The following is a 19,811-nucleotide window of genomic DNA, read 5'->3' on the forward strand; positions in this document are numbered from 1 at the left end:
GGCTGTAGCAAAAAAACACGGGCTGATCTCAAGTTGCGATCGATCTTTTCGTGTGTCGGCAGCCCACGCGCTTCAATTGATTTCTTCCATGCGCGGCGCAGGGTGGGACAAACCTCGCGCGCCCCACATCACCATAAAAAACACACCAAACCTCGCCATAGGTGGTGGTTGCTGCATGATCGATGGAGACCCGGGGTGTTACCAGTATGGATAGAGAACTGGATGGCTTCAAGGATAAGAAGTAGGTATAGCTAGAGTGGGGAGGGTGTTGTGGAGTGAGCTAATAATGGTAGGATCAATGTTATCCAGGACTTGATTGAGAGCCCTGAGGTGCTGAAGGGGTTGTATTCGTCGTTGGAAGTAGAGGTGTCTAAGCGAATAGATGGCCAGATTCAGACAACAGAGCAGAATATTGCCAAATCACGGGATTTAAAGAATTTGGTGGTGGTGTTGGAGGAGCTGCGCGGTTCTACGCGACAGAAACTGGACCAATCGAAGCAGGTTGAGCAGCAATGGCAGGCGATAGAGCAGGACATGTACAAGGCGATCCAACCATTCAGCATGCCGGCGCTACAGGCTAAGTTGGCGCAACTTACGCGGGAGTCAGAGGCGGCTTCGGAGACTATGGCGGTTAGCTTTTTGGATGCCGGGGGCTCTATTGACGAGTTTATTAAGGACTATCGGCGGGAGAGGAAGCTGTATCATTTGCGGAAGGAGAGGTTAGAGCGGTGGAAGGAGGAGCGAGTTGCCAAGACCTCCGTTTCCTATCATCCATAACCCCCATAAATGTTGACAATTGAGTACGAATTGTGACATAAGCTGTTGGATATCTATTAGCAATTGAGTACGGATCATGTCAAGGTCTTGATTGCCTTATTTTAACAGTTGAATAGGATTCAATGACATTGGTTCAACAAAATGAAAACCTCAAAATGATATCCTACAAATAACTGCAAGGTACGTATTAACAATTGAAAGTGAAAGGAATATCATTGGTTTGCAAAAAGTGACCAGTCTTGCAGCAATGCTGTCCAGTCCTCTTGCAGTGGTGAGTTAGTGGGAGTTTGTTACAGCACCACAACTATTTGTTACAAACTCCCAATCGCCTGTGACAAACTCTTGTTACGACTTCCTGCAAGTATGCTGTTACAAACTAGGAAGACTGTATCTAAGCGTTTGGCTACAACAGCCGGCTCACTAAGACACAATCAATGGCAAAACATTAAGTAGACTGGTGCAAAGTGGAGCTTCGGGGTCCGCCCCTGGATGTATTGCTCGTGATGGCTAATCAACGGAAGAAAGAACAGGCTCAGTGGGGCTAGCCCGTCATAAATCGTTAAATATAACTGCGAGATATTAACAATTGAAAAAGCATCAATGTCATTCAGCATGAAAGAATAACTGCAAAGGCTGTAGTAGTTGAAAAACGTACGAATGGCATTATTTGAACAAACTGAAAGAGATTAGAGCTGTTACAGGGTGTTTGTAATGCATTTTGCTACGGCAATTTTGTTACAGGTTAGGAGTTTGTTACAGTGTAACGAAAGGGTTGCAACGTTGTAACAAAGAAACGGGGGTCTGGGGGCTGGCCCCCAGCTACGGGAGCTCGAGGGCTGGCCCTCGAAAACACTACTACAGTGTACTAATGGAGGTAAGAGAGGAATTACTATAGATTCAAATGTAGAAAAACAGATTATGTGCAAAAATAATGGGGGAAGCATAAAGGAGGTTACTTCCTGAGGGTGAGGGGGAACTCACCGTAGGCATCGTCTTCGTCTTCGTCCACTTCATTAGGAAGCTTGAACCCGACGTAGTCATCAGTGGTGAGAGCCTGTGAGACTTCCTGCAGCGAGCCGAGATCGCCAGGGGTCATCATGCCAGCACGGTCTCGAGGAGAGCCCGGTGCCGAGAGCGGGCGGGCGACCTTCATGTGGGAGTCACCAAATGGATCGTCCGAGTCGGCGAACTGGTCTGGGTATGCTCGTCGCAGGGCCAGTTGTCGCGCCTTGATGTACTCCAGGCCCATTCGTCGCCAGTCCAGCAGGTCCGAGAGCCGCTCGGTTCGGTTACGCTGGTTGATTCGGTGTCGTCTCGACTTCTTGGTGAAGTCGAGCATGTAGTCTACAAGCTGGGAGATGGAGTCCTCGACACCCTTGGACCGCCGGTCGACAATGTAGATGCCATAGTCGGACGAGTTTTCAATGAGGTCCTCCATGTAGGCACCGAATCCGGACAGATTGGTAGTGATGGATGGAACGCCCATGACAGTGCACTCGGCCGGGGTGTAACCCCAAGGCTCGTAGTACGAGGGGAACACACCCAAGTGGCAGCCTCGCACGAAATCGTCGTAATCCAGCGGCAGGATTGGGTTGTTGGAGTTAAGGAACTCGGGATGGAATACGATTTTAACCCGGTCGCTTGGGTGGTTGAACAGCTGAACGCGTCGAATGTGCGACAGAATCGGATCGTCGTGGTCGTTGGCCATGTTGTGGGTGACAATTGGAGGCAACGAGGACCGCTTGAGGGCGAAAACTCGTCGCTTGAGCAGAACCCGGTCAGCAGAGGTCAGCAGGTCGTCCATATCAGGAACTTCCTTGCCATCCTCACCGTGTCGGGCACAGTACTCGAAGATGCGCTTGCCAATGGACTGCTGGATCTCCTGGACCGTGTCTTGCAGGGCTTTAATGACAGCCTGGCCCTTGAGGGTTTCCACGGTGTAGGAGTGAGTCTGGGCGGGCATGATAATGAAGGCTACTACGGTCTTGGTCGGGTTCTCCGTCTTGAGCCGGTGGTTCAATCGTGCCAGGGACTCAATATACATATCTACGCCCTTATTCCTGAACTCATATCGGCCAGAGATGAAGAAATAGAGCGTATTGTCGAGATCAAAGTCGTAGTGGCCGTAGAAATGACCACGAACAAATTCGTTGATCTTCTCCTTCATGATGGCGTGAAGGTTCTGGAACTCGTGGACAGCACTGAACTTGACCACGTTGAGGCCATTGGGCAGTACGCCATCCGGCTTACGCTTCAACAAGTGTTCGGCCTCATAGGCGGTGATATGCGAGACGGTCGTGAAGACATCCGCCGTATGGGTCGCACTTCGCTCAATGCAGTACCGGTGGTAGATACCACGCTTTCCGGCCTCAGCGTCTACATCAAACCATTGCAGGTTGTTATAGAAATCAACGGAACCGGCACACAGGTATCGACCCAAAAGGGTCGCGTGGGTCGTGAAGATGGTGGTGATCTCCATCTGTCGCTTGCGGCACAGCGGCAAAGCTACACCAGCCAACCACTCGTGGAAGTGAGCAACCACAGCGTGATCCTTCTCCCTAGCAACATACTCGCCCAGGAACCAGGCCACGATGTATCCAAGCAGGATGGCATCATTGGTCTCGGTATCGTGCGGCGGAGCCGGGATGCCGGCCACCTGCCATAGGTCCGACTTCCACTCTTCGAGGTAGTGCGAGGCGGACCCGATTTCAAAGAGCAGCACGCGAGGGGCGCCCTCAATGAGCCACCGGCCATACAGGAAGCGGATACCTCGTTCAGCCATGGCATCAAGGGCTCCGCTGAGATGAGGATCGTGGGTTTTAGGGTCGAGCGGCTCGACCTCGATGGAGGCGGACTTCTTGTTCCAAGGCCCGATCAAACAATACCGGGAGCGGTATTCGCGGGTCGTCACGGGTGCCTTGGACTTGATGACCGAGTAGATGCCTCCGACTCGGTTGGCCACTTCAGTGGACACCTCAAACAGGTAGTGATTCTGGACGTCTCTCATCTTTTTATCAGGACTTCACTCACCAAATGCTATAGTAATTCACCAAATGCTGGTAGTTCAAGTTCGCTGGTCTAACGGATCAAAAGACCTGGAGATAGCAAACAAAATGGTATAATAAATGACGAGTGTCAATTGATGCGTCGAATATAAAGAAGCAAAACTTTTGGATATGGATGGATCTCTCCCGAATAAATGATGATCTGCTTCGCCAATATATACCTTTTCGAAATATCGCTCAGGGATATAGATTCGTATATATATATAATGGTTTTATTAAAGGAGGGGGGGCTGTTTAAGAAAAAGTCACCCGGGGTTTCGTCCACCAATCACACGATACTGTCTCCAACTACACTCCTCCCGAGCTTGCTAGGAACTAGTTTTTCCAATGGTCAATTCCGGCGCAATCGCTCTTTAAAAATCCTGCAAAAGAATTTTCCCTCTTATTAGCGGTGGTTGGTTCCTATGATGTCTTGTTACAACTGGTTGTGGGAGTGCGTTGGCTGCCTTTGGGGCATATGCAACCCCCGCTTGCAGGCGGTCGCCCCACTAAAATAGCGCAGGCCCCACCTGGTTGCCTGATTGGGGACGCCGTCCCACCAGCCGGGGCCCAGCGGTTGCCTATTCCGGCCACCGCAAGCCTCTCCCATATTTCATCATTTTCGTCATCACCAGCCAGGTTTGCTAGGGTTCTCCAGCCCAGGAATTTTTGAGGGGACGGTTTCCGATGGATCAGAGGTTTTGCGAGGTTGGGGAGAAACGCATTGTGTTATGTGTCGTGCTGCGTCGAAGCAGAGGGGGGCAGGAGGCGGCATACGATGTAGCTGGCTGCACCGACCGGGTTGGCTGCTTAATGCCAGGGTTATCGGTCTACATACTGGAATATCCAGGCCGATACTCTCATGACTAGTGTTATATTATTGTAAAACTAATACTTAATACAAAGTAGTGCCACTACATAACGTATTTTAGAGCATGTCGTGGTCGGTGTTTAAACGGATAATCCGGGGAATGAGTTTTGGGCAGCGGGCCAGAAGAAGCCGCACTCCAGCCGTGCCGGGCGATGCGTCACTCCGATGCATTCCTGTCTCATAGGTCAACCCGTACATTCTCGGAGAGATTGAGGTTTTTCAATACTCCAGGGCGACAGCTACTTGAAGCAGCAAGGGGGGAAAAATTGGTCAGAGAGGCGTATTGTGCATCCGGATGGCGCCAATCTCTTTTGGGTGTGGCAAATCTACCCCTGAAATCTATGACCTGAGCCGTTTCATAATACATCTCGAATCTCTGGATCAATGGCACCGGTAATTTAGCCTAATTTTTGTTAAACGACATGCAATGTCTCTACAACAGTTTTTTTTTCATTATACGATACGCCAAGCGTGAGCTGTTGGAGTGTTTTCGAGGGCCAGCCCTCGAGCTCCCGTAGCTGGGGGCCAGCCCCCAGACCCCCGTATCTTACGTGTAACACATAACAATTTCATTACCCTGTGACAAAAGCTCAACCTGTATTAAAACTCCCGTAACAATGCGTAACCAATGCCTTGTTACAGCTCAAATCTCTTAGCATCATCAAAGAAAACAATCATACTACCCGGTAGTTACCTAGGTACTACAAAATTATCATTACTCTCTACCCACTCACTACCTGGATAGCATTATTCTCGTCTCATTCAACTCCTGTAGCTCCTTATTTCCCATTACTCTCCCTTCATTACTGCATTGCTCTCTCTCGCTTCTCTTCTAACTACTTTGCATTGCTCTTCTCTCCTTGCTCTCCTCTCAGTAATTTTCCTCTAGTCAGTACTCTCACTAGTAACTGCTCTGCTCACTACACCTCTTTCAACCAATTTGTCATTTGTCGCACGCAGCTAGAGGTAACCTCTCACTGACCAAAACCTCCGATTCCGTGAGTTGCTAACTAACGCTATTCAGTTACCCATGGATATTCATATATCTTTTGTAAAGCTACTATAAGAGGAAATAAAGAATCCTTGGTGAAGTGAACAATGTCGATCTTATCTGTATCAGCGCTAATGGTAAAGTGTCTATAATGTAAAGACCAATCAATTGGTTACAATCCCCATAGTTATGTACCGGTTGTGAACCACTACGCGGTTTTACATGTGCATATCAACTACGGGAGCTGGAGCTAATATACAAGAATGTAAACTAAGTTGAAGAGAAGAGATTTTGGTACTCGGGAGCTCGACTGGAATGGCTGGTACATGGGCTAATGACAATTGGTCAAAACGTACAATGAGCACAAACTCTGGGGCCATGTGACCACTTACAGGTAATAATACATTGCTCTTAATATAAGAAGCTGCTGATATTCTAGAGTGATAACAAATCCAAGCGTGACTGAACTTGTTGATAAGTAGCCCCCCCCCCCTTCTTGGCGATGGATGTTATTCATTATAAGTTGGCGCAGCCATACAAGCCGTTTATCCCAATGCAAGTCTATCCAATTCGATATCAATAGGCCATTCTAAACCATACTGTAGTTTGTTACTAGGTAATAATACCGGAATTGGTAAAACAGGACCTCCGCGAAGCGGAGCTACGGGGGTTTGGGGGCTGGCCCCCAATTCAATTGAATCCTAGGCGAATCTCTGCAGAGCAGAGCTACGGGGGTTTGGGGGCTGGCCCCCAAGTCATAATAGATTCTCCGCGAAGCAGACTCGAGGTTTACAGCTGCTAGGGAATAGTTAAGTTGAGCCGCAGAAGTTAAGTGGTTAAGTTGACTCGGCCTGGGCAGGCATCGGCTTCGGCCTGGGGAGGTAGAGGGGAAGACCCGGAGAACACCACACGCAACGAATATAAAATTTTACCCCAGACTCGATGCAGCAGTACATTTCGCAGTTTCTCAAAGTGACATTGGAACAGGGTGAAGAGAGTTACTCACCGCGATCACTGTTTGGAACGCTTATTTGCACCGACCGAGACTGTAATCTGATTCTCCAGGACACGACCGAAGTGCGGCCCGTAGACCTCAGGAGTAGCGATCAAGTGCAGAAGCGCTACATTGGCATGGTCGTAGTGCCCGGAGACAAAATTTCAGCCATTGCAGTTCTTAAATAATTACATAAATGCTCTCTTATCGCGCCCAGGGGTTCAGTGGGAGCGCTGTGCAGTATTCACCATTCTTCGACAATAAGCTGGCCCTGGCGAGCGCGGCAAACTTTGGGCTCGTAGGCAACGGGCGACTTCACATTGTCGAGGTTACTCCAGATGGCAATGTCGTTCCGTCGGCACTGTTCGACACCCAGGACGGCCTCTTTGACGTTGCGTGGTCGGAACTCCACGAGAATCACGTGGTCGTCGCGAGCGGCGACGGGTCGATCCGTCTTTTCGACATTACTGCGTCCCGGCCATTCCCGATTGCGGTTTTCCAAGAGCATACCAAGGAAGTGTTCAGTGTCAGTTGGAACCTCGTAGACAAGGCGCTCTTCTGCTCGGCTTCGTGGGACGGCTCGATCAAGGTGTGGAATCCCACGGCGTCCGCGGCGGTAGCAACGTTTGTGGCCCCCTCCACACGCCCTGCGGCGGCTGCGGCGGGGGTTGGGGTGCCGCATGCGGCTCACGCGGCTCAGAATCCAGGGGGTGGAGCAGCGGCTGCCTCGCCCGACTGCATATATTCAGCAAAGTTCTCGCCGCATGAAGCAACGACGTTGGCTTCGGCGCATAATGACTCGACGGTGCGCCTGTGGGACACGCGGAGCCGCTCTCCGGCGGCAGTCCAGGTGGTGCCTAATGCCCACATGGGCACAGAGTGCCTTGCGCTCGACTGGAACAAGTATCGCCCTTCGGTGCTTGCTACTGCCGGTGTCGACAAGGCTGTCAAAGTGTGGGATTTGCGTAATTTGCGATCTCCTCTTAATGATTTGCGCGGGCACGATCTTGGCGTTCGAGCTGTGTCGTGGTCTCCGTTTGAGGCTGACAAGCTGCTCTCGGCGAGCTACGATACGTCGGTGAGGGTTTGGACAGACCAATCCGAGTCGTCTCAATCTCACATTCCGAGAATGAGCCATAATAAGGGGCTGCTGTCTGTGTTTGACAAGCATACGGAATTTGCTACCGGGGTGGACTGGTCGTTGTGGGGGCAGCCTGGCTGGGTTGCCTCTACTGGTTTCGACGGCATGCTTTACATTTGGAAGGCTTGTTAAATCCTTGATAAAATGTAAAATGATTGTATATGGATATTGCTTTCCTTGCGGCGGTTCAGATCTTTATCGTGTGAAACGGTAGGTACATTGCTGATACACCCGAAACATGGGTGTCGCCAATCATATCCTGGGTTGTCTAATCCCGAGTTGTCAAATAGTCTGACTTGTCTGAGGGCTATTAGAGTTTTTCATCCGAATTTTCATCCTCAAGATTCGCCATACCTCGGGGGATTTGGAAGGTATTATTTGCGTTCTTCAGGTTATGCTTTGTTATTCCAAACAGTCTATATATTATTGTATTTAATCGATTATAAAACTAGATTGTCATATTGATTCCTAATGGGTAGTCGTCTGACTATCATGCAAAGCAGGTAAACATTTGCGTTACACGTAGTTATAGAAAACTATACCAAACCTCCATGAATATTAAGACAATGTCAATGCTTGCGGGGGTATCAACGGTAATAAGCTACCTTATCGAATACCCGAAGATGGCGTATATCTCAATTGCTCTAACATCATTCCAAAGTTACTTCTCCGTTGAGGATGGTTTATATCGCTAAAAAGATCATCGCCTCTCGAATTTCCGAAATGATCTGAATCAACGCGTCATTCATACTTCGTAGGGAAACTTGTATTAAATGTGTCTGCAACATTGACGGCTTTTCCAACTCCTTTCTCTTCTTGGCAGATCCTTTGTAGCAAAAGCAGGAAGAACGGGAAGCTATCACCCTCCAGCAATTCACTTCATGCATGCGGCAAAGACAATATTACTATGACATATCTATACAGATTGCTACGGAGCAATTTTCCTACCAAATAAACAGAAACACATGATGAAAAAAAAATATAAATATGGATTCGTAAGCTATTAAAATCGAAATTCACAGTCATGATAGAGCGAATAAAATAAAACAACACCGTCATCAAGAATATAAAAACATCATCATTTCGTCCCTTTTTTTGTTTTTTCGAAGTTTTGTTGGGCCTCCACAGCATTAGATCTGTCGCGGCGTCGCCAAAAGCTCATTATCGTGCGATGTCGTGATAAGACTAGCCGCCATGTCGACTGGGCCTGCAGTCAATGAAGACACAAACGGGTCGTCTAGAGTCTGGGGAGCAGTGTCGAGCCATGGCACCTGGGACATCGTCGTCGTTGGGTTGGTCGCAAACATATCCTGCTGGGTCGCGCTAATGTCCATAAGCGGGTCGTCCAGGAATGCAGACTGAGACGTGCCAACAAGATCCTCAACCATGCCGCTTGGCGGCTCAGAGTTGGTCATGGCCATGGAGAGATCGCTCGGGGTGTAGTCCATCGACGTGGACTGAATGTGTCGAGGCATGGGGATGTGGCCCATGGTTGGGTTGGATGGAATCGAAGACATGCTAGAGGTAGTGGCGGAACCCGTGGCGACAGAACTACTCTTTCGGCCAGAATCATTAGAGTACATGCCTGTAGAGTTCAGGTCCGTCAGAGGGTCATAGCCAATGGGCATCATGGCCGGGTTAGCAATACCATTAGCTGCCAAAGAATCCATCGTCACCGGGGTCAGGTTACCCTGCGAAAGCGGAGTGGCATTGTTTGCTGATCGAATGCCAGGCTCGAGCTTGATGTCTCCGCTGCCACTCGTGTGCACAGAAACGGGAGTAGCCGAAGACCCAGACCCATATCGGGCCATTTCCGTCGCGAGCATGGGGTCCTCCTTGATCATTGCATTGTTATTGCCTCCCATGTACATTGGACCACCATTAGTAGCCCGGAGCGGCATTGTCGAAGTCGGAATGACGGGAGGGCCCGAGGTGGCAACAACCGGGGGCTGAATATTGTTGTTGTGAGTAGTTGGAACCCGCTCGTAACCCAGGCCCACCATTTGGCCCGCGTGGTTATCGACAAAGTCTCGAACAGGCAGTGGCTGCTGCTGTTGCTGCTGCTGCTGAGGAGGAGGAATGCTGCTCATATGGTGGATCGAAGAGGGGCCTGTGCCCAGGTTAGGCACTGATGCTCGGCGCTGCTGCTGGGCGGCGGCTGGCGCATTGGCCAGGGCCACCGCCTCTGGAATCTGTGGGTTTCGCTTAACGACAGTCATGCACGCATCACCATAGGCCTTTGGGGTGTACCCCGTCACTGTTCGAAAGACGCGGTGGAAATGCCACGGAGAGAGACCAGCTCTCGCCGCCAGGACACGGAACCCCAGGAGACCGCCTCGGCGCTTCTTTCGCTGCTGGACGGCAATAGGTCGGGATGGCTGTCCCACGCCGTTGACTCCAGCGCCAGAGGAGCTCACGCTCGACCGTCGCGAGTCATCGCCGTTGGCTGCTGCAGAAACGGTGACTTCAGCGGCCGCGGCGGCAGCCAGCTGTCGACACGCGCGATTTACAAGTCTAGCATGGTCTCCACTGCTGTTTGAGGTGAAGCCCATGGGTTCAGGCGACGCAAAGTCCATGGAAGAAAAGCCCGCGTTGGACGAGGACCGCTGTCGATTGGCCTCGTTTTGGACCTGCGACGTCATTTCGGCTACGGCTGCTGAAAATGCTGGAATGTGGCCGTTGGCAATGGATGCCCGTCGCGGTCGCCAGCTCTGGAACTCGGCCCCAGAAGGCATGGTGGGGGAGTTGGACGTCGAATTGGACCGCGCGTGGTTGTAGTAGCTGTCTGCAAGATCGGGAAGGTATGCCAGCGCGTTTTTGTCCGAGAGGTCTGTGTTGTCCTGCTCTTGCTTAATCTTCTTCTGTTCGTCCGACATGGTTCCGAGCCCGAGCGTTTTGTTGACGAGCTTGACTGTATTGTCGACAATCTCGTCGCTGACCTTGACCTTGAGCTCTGGGCGGCATGACTCGCATGGCTTGTAGCCTTTGGATTCTGCCTCTTCGTGGGTGCCAAAGAATATAGGCTTATCGCCCGTCTTGACTTCTAGGGCGGGGCAGTCGGGCCGGCAGTAAATTTTCTGGCCCGAAATGGAGTAGACAAACGAGTTGGAAAACGAAGAGTCTCTAGTGAGAATAGCGTTGCACCGGAGGGTAAACAACCGCTCCTGTTCCTCTAGCAGAGTACCGTTTGTGTTCATTTTTGAAATGATGGGATGTGGAATAGAATAAACAATGGTGATGACTGTATCCGTTCAACGAAGGGCAAGCAAAATAGTCCAACAGAAACTAATGTCCAGGAACCAAATAGCCGACAAGTGCCAGCAAAAAATATTATAGATAGGATCCCGATTAGTAATGACCTTGGTATAGCATGCAATAATGCTTCCACTCTTTTACCAGAATCAAAGCAAAACGTTCAAGGTCTGTGGTAGCCAGCTGGAGTGCTTTTTCGTACTTCTTCTTGCTCGGAGATAGAAAAAAAGGGGTGGAGGACAAATTTCTTGCGGATGTGCAATAGCTTAAATAGCAAATTGGAGCTCTGGGTATCAGGCTTTTTTCCGGTTCTCGACGCTTTGGAAGGGTAAGTGAAGAGTGTCGTTAAATCAACAAACTACACCTGTGTGCGTCGTCCTGTGAACTCAAAGCCCAAGAACTCTAGATAACCTTCTCTTGAAGCTTGCCAAAAGTTGTCCAAACTGGCTTCTGCTGCTTCAAGGCGGTTCGGATAAGCTTTGGAGTTTCTCGCTTAGATTCTGAATAACCTTATCGTCGGTCCGGGGTTAAAAAAAAAAGACTAAAAAATCCGGTTAGCAATGCGTTCTTCTCTACTGAACCTCTGCATGCAGAAATCCAACTTCTTCCCAAGGCTTAGACTTACCTTATCAGTTTCTTTCGACACTGCCTCTTTCTTTCTCTCTCTATGCCGGTCGCTTTGGGTGCAGTCCTTTGAAATTTCTAAAGGGCTGTTTTACCTCCCACCGGGCTTTTAGATAAGCGGGTCGCCGGCTGATGACTAACTTAGACACTCTGATTCGGCCTTCTCAAGGACGTTCGATGCGGATAGGCGTTAGCTTCACGCGGGAAAGCTAGTCTCTTACGGTTGCTGGATGATTAAAGTTCCGTATATCGTTCTGTCGGGTTCGTCTCCGTTTCTGTTCAGTCGCGAGAGGCGATTCCTCTAGAGTTAATCCCGGCTTTTAGAACGAAACAAAGTGTTTTACGGGAGCCAGCTTTGTACAATAGCTGAGTAGTGTGACTAGATGCCTTCGACGGTACGTGGGATCAGTATCGTTCTATTAATGAAGAAATTTAGGAAGCGAAGGAAAAAAAATATGTGGCAAGAGGGTGTGGTAGGGGGGGAAAGGGGGAGATATATATTTCACAACGATGTCCTATACTGAAAATACCATTTATATGGATTAATAGCTATATGTCGGGGTTCACTGGATGGCCCTGTTTCTGTACTCTATTCGTGACAGCGCATGGGGCACTGTTGATGTCTGTCTGAATCACCCTAACAGGATGAGAGAGTTACGCGAAGGGTCTAGCATGTAGCGCGACTCTTCAACGGTAGATATGCAGTGTTTCTTTTGAGTTAATATGAATATGTGGACGATTCCCCAATTGCAACTGAGGATCGCCCCCCTCTCAGACGTAATGATTAATACCAGTACTACATAAGGTAGGCCCCAAAGGAGGAACACCTATGATGACTTTGGGGGTGAGATCTCAACCCGAGTGTGCCTGATACATGCCGTTGTCTCCCACTGACCAACTTATGCCGCGCCTTTTTTGCGACATCTCATGAAATCGTTATAGTGTATTTACAATTACGTAGGATATTATCTTCGGTATTTTTCTACTGGAATGCAATTTCTCATTGATCGCGTACCTCTTGGTATTATCCCAGTCAATGGTAAAGGTAAGCGCCTCCCGTTTGGAGCGCCCGCACTCTGCGTCCGGGATCCGCATCGGATCGACATTACTAACAGCACGGCTGTTCCTGGCATGTCTCACCTTGCTGCACGACTATGACGTCAACCGAGTCTCTCCTTCATCGTCATGACCTGAGGACCGCGTCTTCCATTTCATCATACAGAAAGGGGGTCTCAGGCACGGGCATAGGAAGACCTTGGACTTTCCAAAAGCAGTATGACGAAGTCCGAAAGGGCTACATTACATTGCATTTGTAGCGGTAGCGGGTGCGGAACCGAGCCGCTTGCGTCATTCTGCACGGTGGCCATTAGTGTGGAGAGAGACCAAACTGTTTATTATTTCACGATTTTTCACTCAGCCTCATTATTAAGCATAACTATAGCGTAGCTATTTGCTGCACTCGCGTCTTCGAGCAATCTACTACAGTAGTACTTTATCAAGTATAGAGTTAATTGCTAGAACGGTGCCTCTGAAAGGTTGCCCGACAAGGATTCTCAGGGCAAAATCATGCAGGAACCGCCATTGTGCGTTTTTATTTTTATTCACGCATCATTACACAACAGCCTAGGTGGTGTCAAGGTTCTCGCCAAGGTTAAAGCCCGCAATAACATCAGATCCGAGATATCTCAATTGCTGAGCATTAATAGAACCTTCATATGACGACATGTTCACAACTGTTGCTGTACTGATATCGTTGCGAGTCTAGACTTTTTGTGATGCCTTACGGGGGAGGGGGCATCGCGCCCGCGCGCGCAGAGATGGTTTCAAGTGAATTAGCTTTTATTTTTTTTAATTTTGTGAAACTTTTTGAGATCCCTCGCTAATCGGCTAACTCGCCGCTGCTTTTCTGATCCATTTCTCTCTGACATCTGACTTTTTTTTTTGCGAGAATGTTCCTCGCCGAAGGCGAGCTCCGGGGAGTTTGAGGGGCTGGCCCCTCAATTACGTATTTCGCCACACTCTCCCCGGATATTGCTACGCGGAGCCTTAGGCACGTCACTTTCCGCAGCGGTTCATCATCGTCGCGGTATCCGATGGTTGGGAGTTATCCGCACCGCTTTATTATCGCATCCGACGGTGCCACAGTTTACGCAGATAACGCGTATACGTGAAACCGGACACCGCACGGCCACCCGCTCTATCACTGGGCACATTTGATACGTATAGCGGTGTTCCACGGTACAGTGGTGGGTAGATGAGACGAGAGGAAACAAAGAGATGAGCTCTACTCCGTTTAGGTCCTCTTCCCCGGCTTTGAAGGTGGCTGGTAAGTGTTGAAAGAACAAAAAATTGCGGGCAATTGGCTAATCATGTCGTAGATCCAAAGTTGAGGCAGTACACCTCGAACATTGAGCAGGCATTGAAGGTCTGGGGCTCACTGGAAAACTGGGCCGACTACATTTCCTTTCTCGGGAAACTGCTGCGTGCATTGAACACAAGCCCCACCGGGAACCGCGAGATTCCCCATGGAGAAACGATATCGGTGCGGCTCGCTCAGTGCCTCCTGAGCACCCAGACCTCGGGCGTCCAGCAAAAGGCCCTCGAAGTATACTCCAAAGTCCTCGAGGTACTTGGTGAGGATTTGGGGGTCCAGGCTGCGCTGTGGCTCCCGGCGATCACGCCGGTTTTGTCGTATGCCAGCATTGCCACGCGGCAGACGGTTATTGACCTTTTGAGCCGCATTGTGAGCCAATTGCCTTCTCTGAGGGATGTGCTCAAGTCCCTTTTGCTGGCGCTTCTGCCTGGCATCGACGATGAGACGAGCGAGACGTTTGAGGCCGTTTTTGACCTCCTCGACGCTATCAAGCTCAAGACAAACGACGACTCGCACTTCTGGCAGTGCATGTCTCTAGTTATTATAACCTCGCCAGATCGTAGACTCGGGGCTCTCGTATTCCTCAATCGTCGCCTTCCCAAGTTCGTTTCTCCTGCCAAAGAAGAAGGAGGCTCCGAGCCAAACTCAATTCAAAATGCCTTCGAGGAGATGGACTACGAAGCGCAGATGGCTGTGACGCCAGATCCGGGGTTGCTGATTCGCGCCTTTTGCTGCGCCCTCAACGATGACCATGTACTGGTACAGCGAGGTTTCCTGGACCTGCTCTATAACAATCTCCCACTAAAATCGACGACCCTCCGAGTCGTGGCTAGCGAGATTGACGTAAAACTGCTCATTTTGTCTGCATGCACGGCTTTCCTACGTAGGGATATGTCGCTAAACCGACGCCTGTGGTCGTGGCTGCTTGGTTACAACAGTTCCTCCGCAGAGTCGACCGATTCGCAGTCGTCCTACTTCACTAACTACGGGTACAAGCCATTGCTCAATGGGCTGCTGGAAATGATCAACGACGACTCGGTCGAGAACATCAAAGAGATGACGAAGCCGTATAGAATATGCCTCAGCTTGCTCGACCGCTGGGAAACAGGCAGCTACATCATGCCCCAGGTGTTCCTTCCCATCATCAAGAGCGTCAAGCGCTTCTGCGAAAGCAATCCGGAAGACGCGACGAAGGAGGTGCTCGCTAGCGCTAGCCAGATCTTCGATGCCACAGAAACCATCAACATTGGAGAGAAACTCCTGGAGCTCATCAAGTCAAAAGATATCGACGATTTTGTGCTATTTGAGTACATATTGGATACGTTCAACGTGCGTGATGCGGAAATGAGCGTCAAGCACCTGCCGTATATCTTCCTGGCTCTGCTTCACTACTTTGACTCGACACCCGACCAAAAGCTCTGGTTCAAGTGCTGTAACACCCTCATTGAATACATCCCCAGCGAGGCGTACCTACCACCGCACTTTCACGAGTCTGAAGTAACAGCTGACCCTGTGGCGAAGATTGAAGCCTACTACAGCCGCAGCACGAGCGAACCGGAGTCCCCTAATGCCTCAGAAGCGCCTCCTCTACCTACTACTGAGCTGCTGCTGCAGATTCTGGCGAGACTCACCGGCCTTACTGCAGATGCCTTGAACAATAGTAGCGAAACAAGTAACGAGTTTTGCTATATGCTTGCTAACATCCTCATCAAGAGTCCATCCCTGGACAGGTGGAGACATGATAGCCTCGTCAGGGCGCTGAGATCGTTTAAGCCCCTTCCAGGCTCGGGCCGGCCAGTTAACGGAGTAGTCCAGCTGTTTACCTTGATAAGCCAGAATATGGAAAATGACGAAGCAGATGACTTTGTTGATCTCATTTTGCGTCACCTGTGGCGTACGCTGGTTCTGCCCGCGGGCCCCAAATCAGGCCATGTTGAGGCCGTTCGTGCCATCTGGGCGCTTCAGGAAAATCTCGATGATAAGCGAGTTGAAAGCGGCCTCGCGTCCCTGTTTGCTGGGTCTGGCGATATTGCTGATGGGGTCAGCTCTCCAATAAATCGAATGAGAGCTTTTTCCCGGCTTTGGACTCTGTCAATTGAGCGAGTAAACTGCGAGGACATTTTGAACCGACTAGTGTTTTTGGTTACCGACCAGCTAGATTCTATCAAAGATACGGAAACACTTGTATTGGTAAAGGAGTGGTTAACGTTCAACGTCTCTCAGTGTACCTCGACAAGAGTCTTTGCATTCCTTGCGGCGCCCATTCTCAATGCACCGTTCCACAAACGATCTAAATTTGAGCCACATGATGACTTGGACCTGTTTGCATATCACGTCGATACCCTTTACAAAGTACTATTGGCGCAGCCACTGCTGAGGGACAGCTACCTGAAAGATCCGGTACCAGAAAACTCCATGTTTTTGGGCATTAGAGGCGGCGAAGATACTAGCTTTGAAAAGAGCATAACTCGTTGTATGTTTGATACCCTGAGAAAGATGGGCAACTACTTATCGACCGACCAAGGCGGTGGAAACGAAAAAGATAGCCTCTTTTCATCTCCCGCCGCATCGTATTCGCGCGCATTGGCTTCGTGCTTAAAGTTGATTGACAATACCGTGACTGAACATTCGTTGTTAGAGTTGATTCAGGTCCTGTTGGAGTTGCTACAAAACTTCACTGAGGTCCCTGGCGATAAATTCGACAGAGCTACAGCCTACTCAATGGGGATCGTACAAGTAAACATCCTGGACGTTCTTGTAAAGTGTCTTTCTCGTTACGGAATCGCCTCCGTGACGCTCTCTGGAAACGTGACTCTTTCCGATAAACTCAAGAAGGTTTTAGTAGAGGGTCTATCGGCTGATATGTCGACTCAGAATGAGTATATTGCAAGCGCTTGGATTAGCCTACTGCGAAGTTGCCTACCGCTGTACGATGCGCTACTTATCGTGCACCTGTCTGACTTATGTTCCTGCCTATGCGAGCAATTGTCCATACTCTACCGTCAGGTACAGGCTTCCATCAGTCACCACGGCTACGATTCCGAGCATGAAAAGACTGTTCTTCCGTTCTATTCCTATAGCCATGGGCTGGAGCAGCTTTTGGTATTCGCTTACGAGAAGGTGAAACAGGAGGAACACCGAGTGTCCGTTTCGGGTTCATCGCACCACCACTACCGCGGTAGTAGCCTATCTTTGGGTAACAGCTCTCCACAGGGAGCAGCATCGTCATCCAGTCCCGTACAGCAGTCTCAAGAACAAGGGTTCTTTGGGAACTATATTTCCAACGTGTTTGCGGTTGAGTCGCCAATTGCAAAGTCCAACGCGGCAAATAACCGACTCACTTTATTGATATCTTTCCAGGAAGCGGTTAGGATATCCGCCGACATTTGGACATGGTCTGATTCTTCTGTAAGGCATCTTTCGACATACGGCTCGGTTCCTACTGATGATAACCACGATGAGGCGACCGAGTCACAGGTGCTGCTGGTGTCCAAAATGAAAACGCGCGTCCGGAAGTTCTTGACCAAACTTTTCAATTTGGAACCGCTTGAGACAAGCGAGTACTTGGTGGAGTACAGCCTCAAGAGCCGCATCTCTATAACCAAGCTGGTCCACGTTATCGAAGGGTCGCGATCTAAGCAAACCGTGCCGCATCTAATCAACTCCATTGTCAGCCGCGTGAATTCAGCGGCGGTTGATCTTTCGCAGCGGTCTTCGCTAACCGCTTTTGTCAATGAGAATGACATGCTTGAGTTCCTTATAGACTATCTTCGCACGGTGGAGAATGATGCAATTGAGGAAGTCTGGCATGACTGCATCACGTTTATTACCCGACAGGTCCAACCAAACCAGTCAATGTATAAGCAGCTCATGCCACCCCTTCTTGAGTTGTGTGTGTGCATGGGTCAGAAGCTAGACAAAATCAAGTTTGGCGAGCAGAGAAAGATAAGAAGGGATTTGGCTGACGCCTTTGGCAAGCTGCTTAACTATGCGTTGACTACGAGGTCTACGAGCACATCTTCTACTGTCAGCCTGGTTGATGGTGGTGATGCAAATGCCTCTAGTGACAGCCTCAAGGAAAAGCATGGAGGGAATGGAACGCCAGTGAAGCAAGATGAGCTCATCAGCGTGCTTACTGAAGTTATTCCTCGTATTCGAGCTATTGCTACCGATGATGAAAAGCTTATTAGCAGCCTTACTGCGGTTATGAACTATTTGGTCTTACCGGCATTTAAGACAAAGTCATTTCCGGCATCGACGACGCCGTCGGTCATGGAGCTACTGTCGGCCATTGTCAACGTTCCGCAGTCACACAAGTGCTGGAAGACGCCAGTGGGCGATGCTCTGTTTGACCAGCGACTGTTTCAGCAGCTCACCTATCCCCTGGCTATGAGATGGGCTGGTATTGTCAACAGATGGGCACAGTTCGACAAGGAGAGAGTAAAGGAGTACACGGGCAAGCTTGCATCGTATGGGTCCTCCTCTTCGTTCATTCCATGGTCTGATGCGACAGAAACCACGAACCGGCGCATCAATTTAAAGCGCCTTGCGTTTTTATTCTTGTGTGGTAGTGACGACGGTTACATGATTGACATGAGCGAGCTTGCCGGAGAACTCGAGTCATTAGCTGGCCATGATCCTAACGTGCGAGGCGAAGTCTGCCTAGTATTGCGGGCAATTCTGCTTGGCGTGGGCACTAACGAGGTCTCCCCGGTATGGCCTCTTGTTTGTGCGTTGCTGCGGGGGATATTCTGCCAAATTATAGATGCAAAGAATGGCGGAGACAAACAGGTCGATTTGGCGACACTTGTCAGTGGATGTAAGCTACTTGACATGATCTTGTGCATGAACTACGAGGAGTTCAACCTGTAAGTCTATTATTACTTGGGGGGTTGTGGTATTGACTAATAATTTGCAGGCATGAGTGGCTTTTCGTAAGCGACAACATGGACGCGATATTCCGAGCCGACCGCGAGAGTCCTACAGGGATTGTGGATTCGATTTCGCGAGTGCTACCTCCATCCGAAGTAAGTATTGCGGCGGGGTCCGTACGGCGCTATGCAGAGTACTAACAGGTGCATCTAGTCACAACTTAGATATGCCATCGGCGATAGCAAGAAGCGGGTTCCGATACTCGCAGATGTAACCATCAACCACATGACCGACTTGAAGCCGTTTTTCGACAGGCTGAGTATGCTTGCATATGAAGGCACCTATAGTCTCAAGGTAGGGGATAAGGAAGTTTGCCGCGATTTGGTTATTAAGGACATCTGCGTGGAAAAATAAGGATGGGTACTGGGGCGTCAAAGGAGGCCAGGCTGGAAGCCTATTGTAGTTTCTACAACATTGAGGCCACGGAGGAGGCTTATCAGAGGCACATAGAACAGCAGAAGCGCCTAATGGAGAAGCAGAGGCAGAACTGCAATAAAATATCACCCATGGATTTCGGACGAGAAGATAATTTGACCTACTTGGAAAAGCTGAGGGCTGAGCAAGTGCGCCGTACTGGCATGGGCGACTGGTCTAACGATGCGTATTTGGATATTTTAGAAGATAGACAGACGAAGCATTTGTCTGATAGGATTAATGAATGGCGACAAGCCCGCCGAAGGGAGATTCGCCAAAACAATGCTACTAGCGATAAGACTAACTAAGCTGGAGCGACCAGCTCTCACGCGAACTCCAACCAACTCACAAGTTCAAGGACTTCGACATACTACTGTTGAGCTTCGAGTTCCTCGAC

The 19,811-nt window shown here is 49.8% G+C and overlaps 5 protein-coding genes across 5 annotated transcripts; 3 read left to right on the forward strand and 2 right to left on the reverse strand.

Annotated features, from left to right (window-relative positions):
- Window positions 1-182: 182 nt before the first annotated feature.
- SRN2 (ESCRT-I subunit protein SRN2) lies at window positions 183-777 on the forward strand (the record flags this gene model as incomplete). Its single annotated transcript, XM_076687434.1, has 2 exons — window positions 183-241; window positions 294-777. The coding sequence occupies 2 exons, from the start codon at window positions 183-185 to the stop codon at window positions 775-777; spliced, it is 543 nt and encodes a 180-aa protein (XP_076538326.1).
- A 952-nt stretch (window positions 778-1,729) lies between these two features.
- On the reverse strand, window positions 1,730-3,784 carry GSY1 (glycogen [starch] synthase; the record flags this gene model as incomplete). Its single annotated transcript, XM_076687435.1, has 1 exon — window positions 1,730-3,784. The coding sequence occupies one exon, from the start codon at window positions 3,782-3,784 to the stop codon at window positions 1,730-1,732; it is 2,055 nt and encodes a 684-aa protein (XP_076538327.1).
- A 3,089-nt stretch (window positions 3,785-6,873) lies between these two features.
- Window positions 6,874-7,950, forward strand: PEX7 (Pex7p; the record flags this gene model as incomplete). The annotated part of the gene is made up of 1 exon (XM_076687436.1): window positions 6,874-7,950. One exon carries the CDS (start codon window positions 6,874-6,876, stop codon window positions 7,948-7,950), a length of 1,077 nt encoding a protein of 358 aa, XP_076538328.1.
- Window positions 7,951-8,948: 998 nt separating this feature from the next.
- On the reverse strand, window positions 8,949-11,015 carry TRVA0_058S00342 (uncharacterized protein; the record flags this gene model as incomplete). The annotated part of the gene is made up of 1 exon (XM_076687437.1): window positions 8,949-11,015. The coding sequence occupies one exon, from the start codon at window positions 11,013-11,015 to the stop codon at window positions 8,949-8,951; it is 2,067 nt and encodes a 688-aa protein (XP_076538329.1).
- A 2,956-nt stretch (window positions 11,016-13,971) lies between these two features.
- Window positions 13,972-19,354, forward strand: DOP1 (Dop1p; the record flags this gene model as incomplete). Its single annotated transcript, XM_076687438.1, has 4 exons — window positions 13,972-14,020; window positions 14,073-18,936; window positions 18,987-19,095; window positions 19,154-19,354. 4 exons carry the CDS (start codon window positions 13,972-13,974, stop codon window positions 19,352-19,354), a joined length of 5,223 nt encoding a protein of 1,740 aa, XP_076538330.1.
- Window positions 19,355-19,811: the final 457 nt, after the last annotated feature.

This window comes from Trichomonascus vanleenenianus (genome assembly GCF_965637985.1).
Source record: "Trichomonascus vanleenenianus strain CLIB 3782 genome assembly, contig: TRVA0_058S, whole genome shotgun sequence".
Lineage (NCBI taxonomy): Eukaryota > Fungi > Ascomycota > Dipodascomycetes > Dipodascales > Trichomonascaceae > Blastobotrys > Blastobotrys vanleenenianus.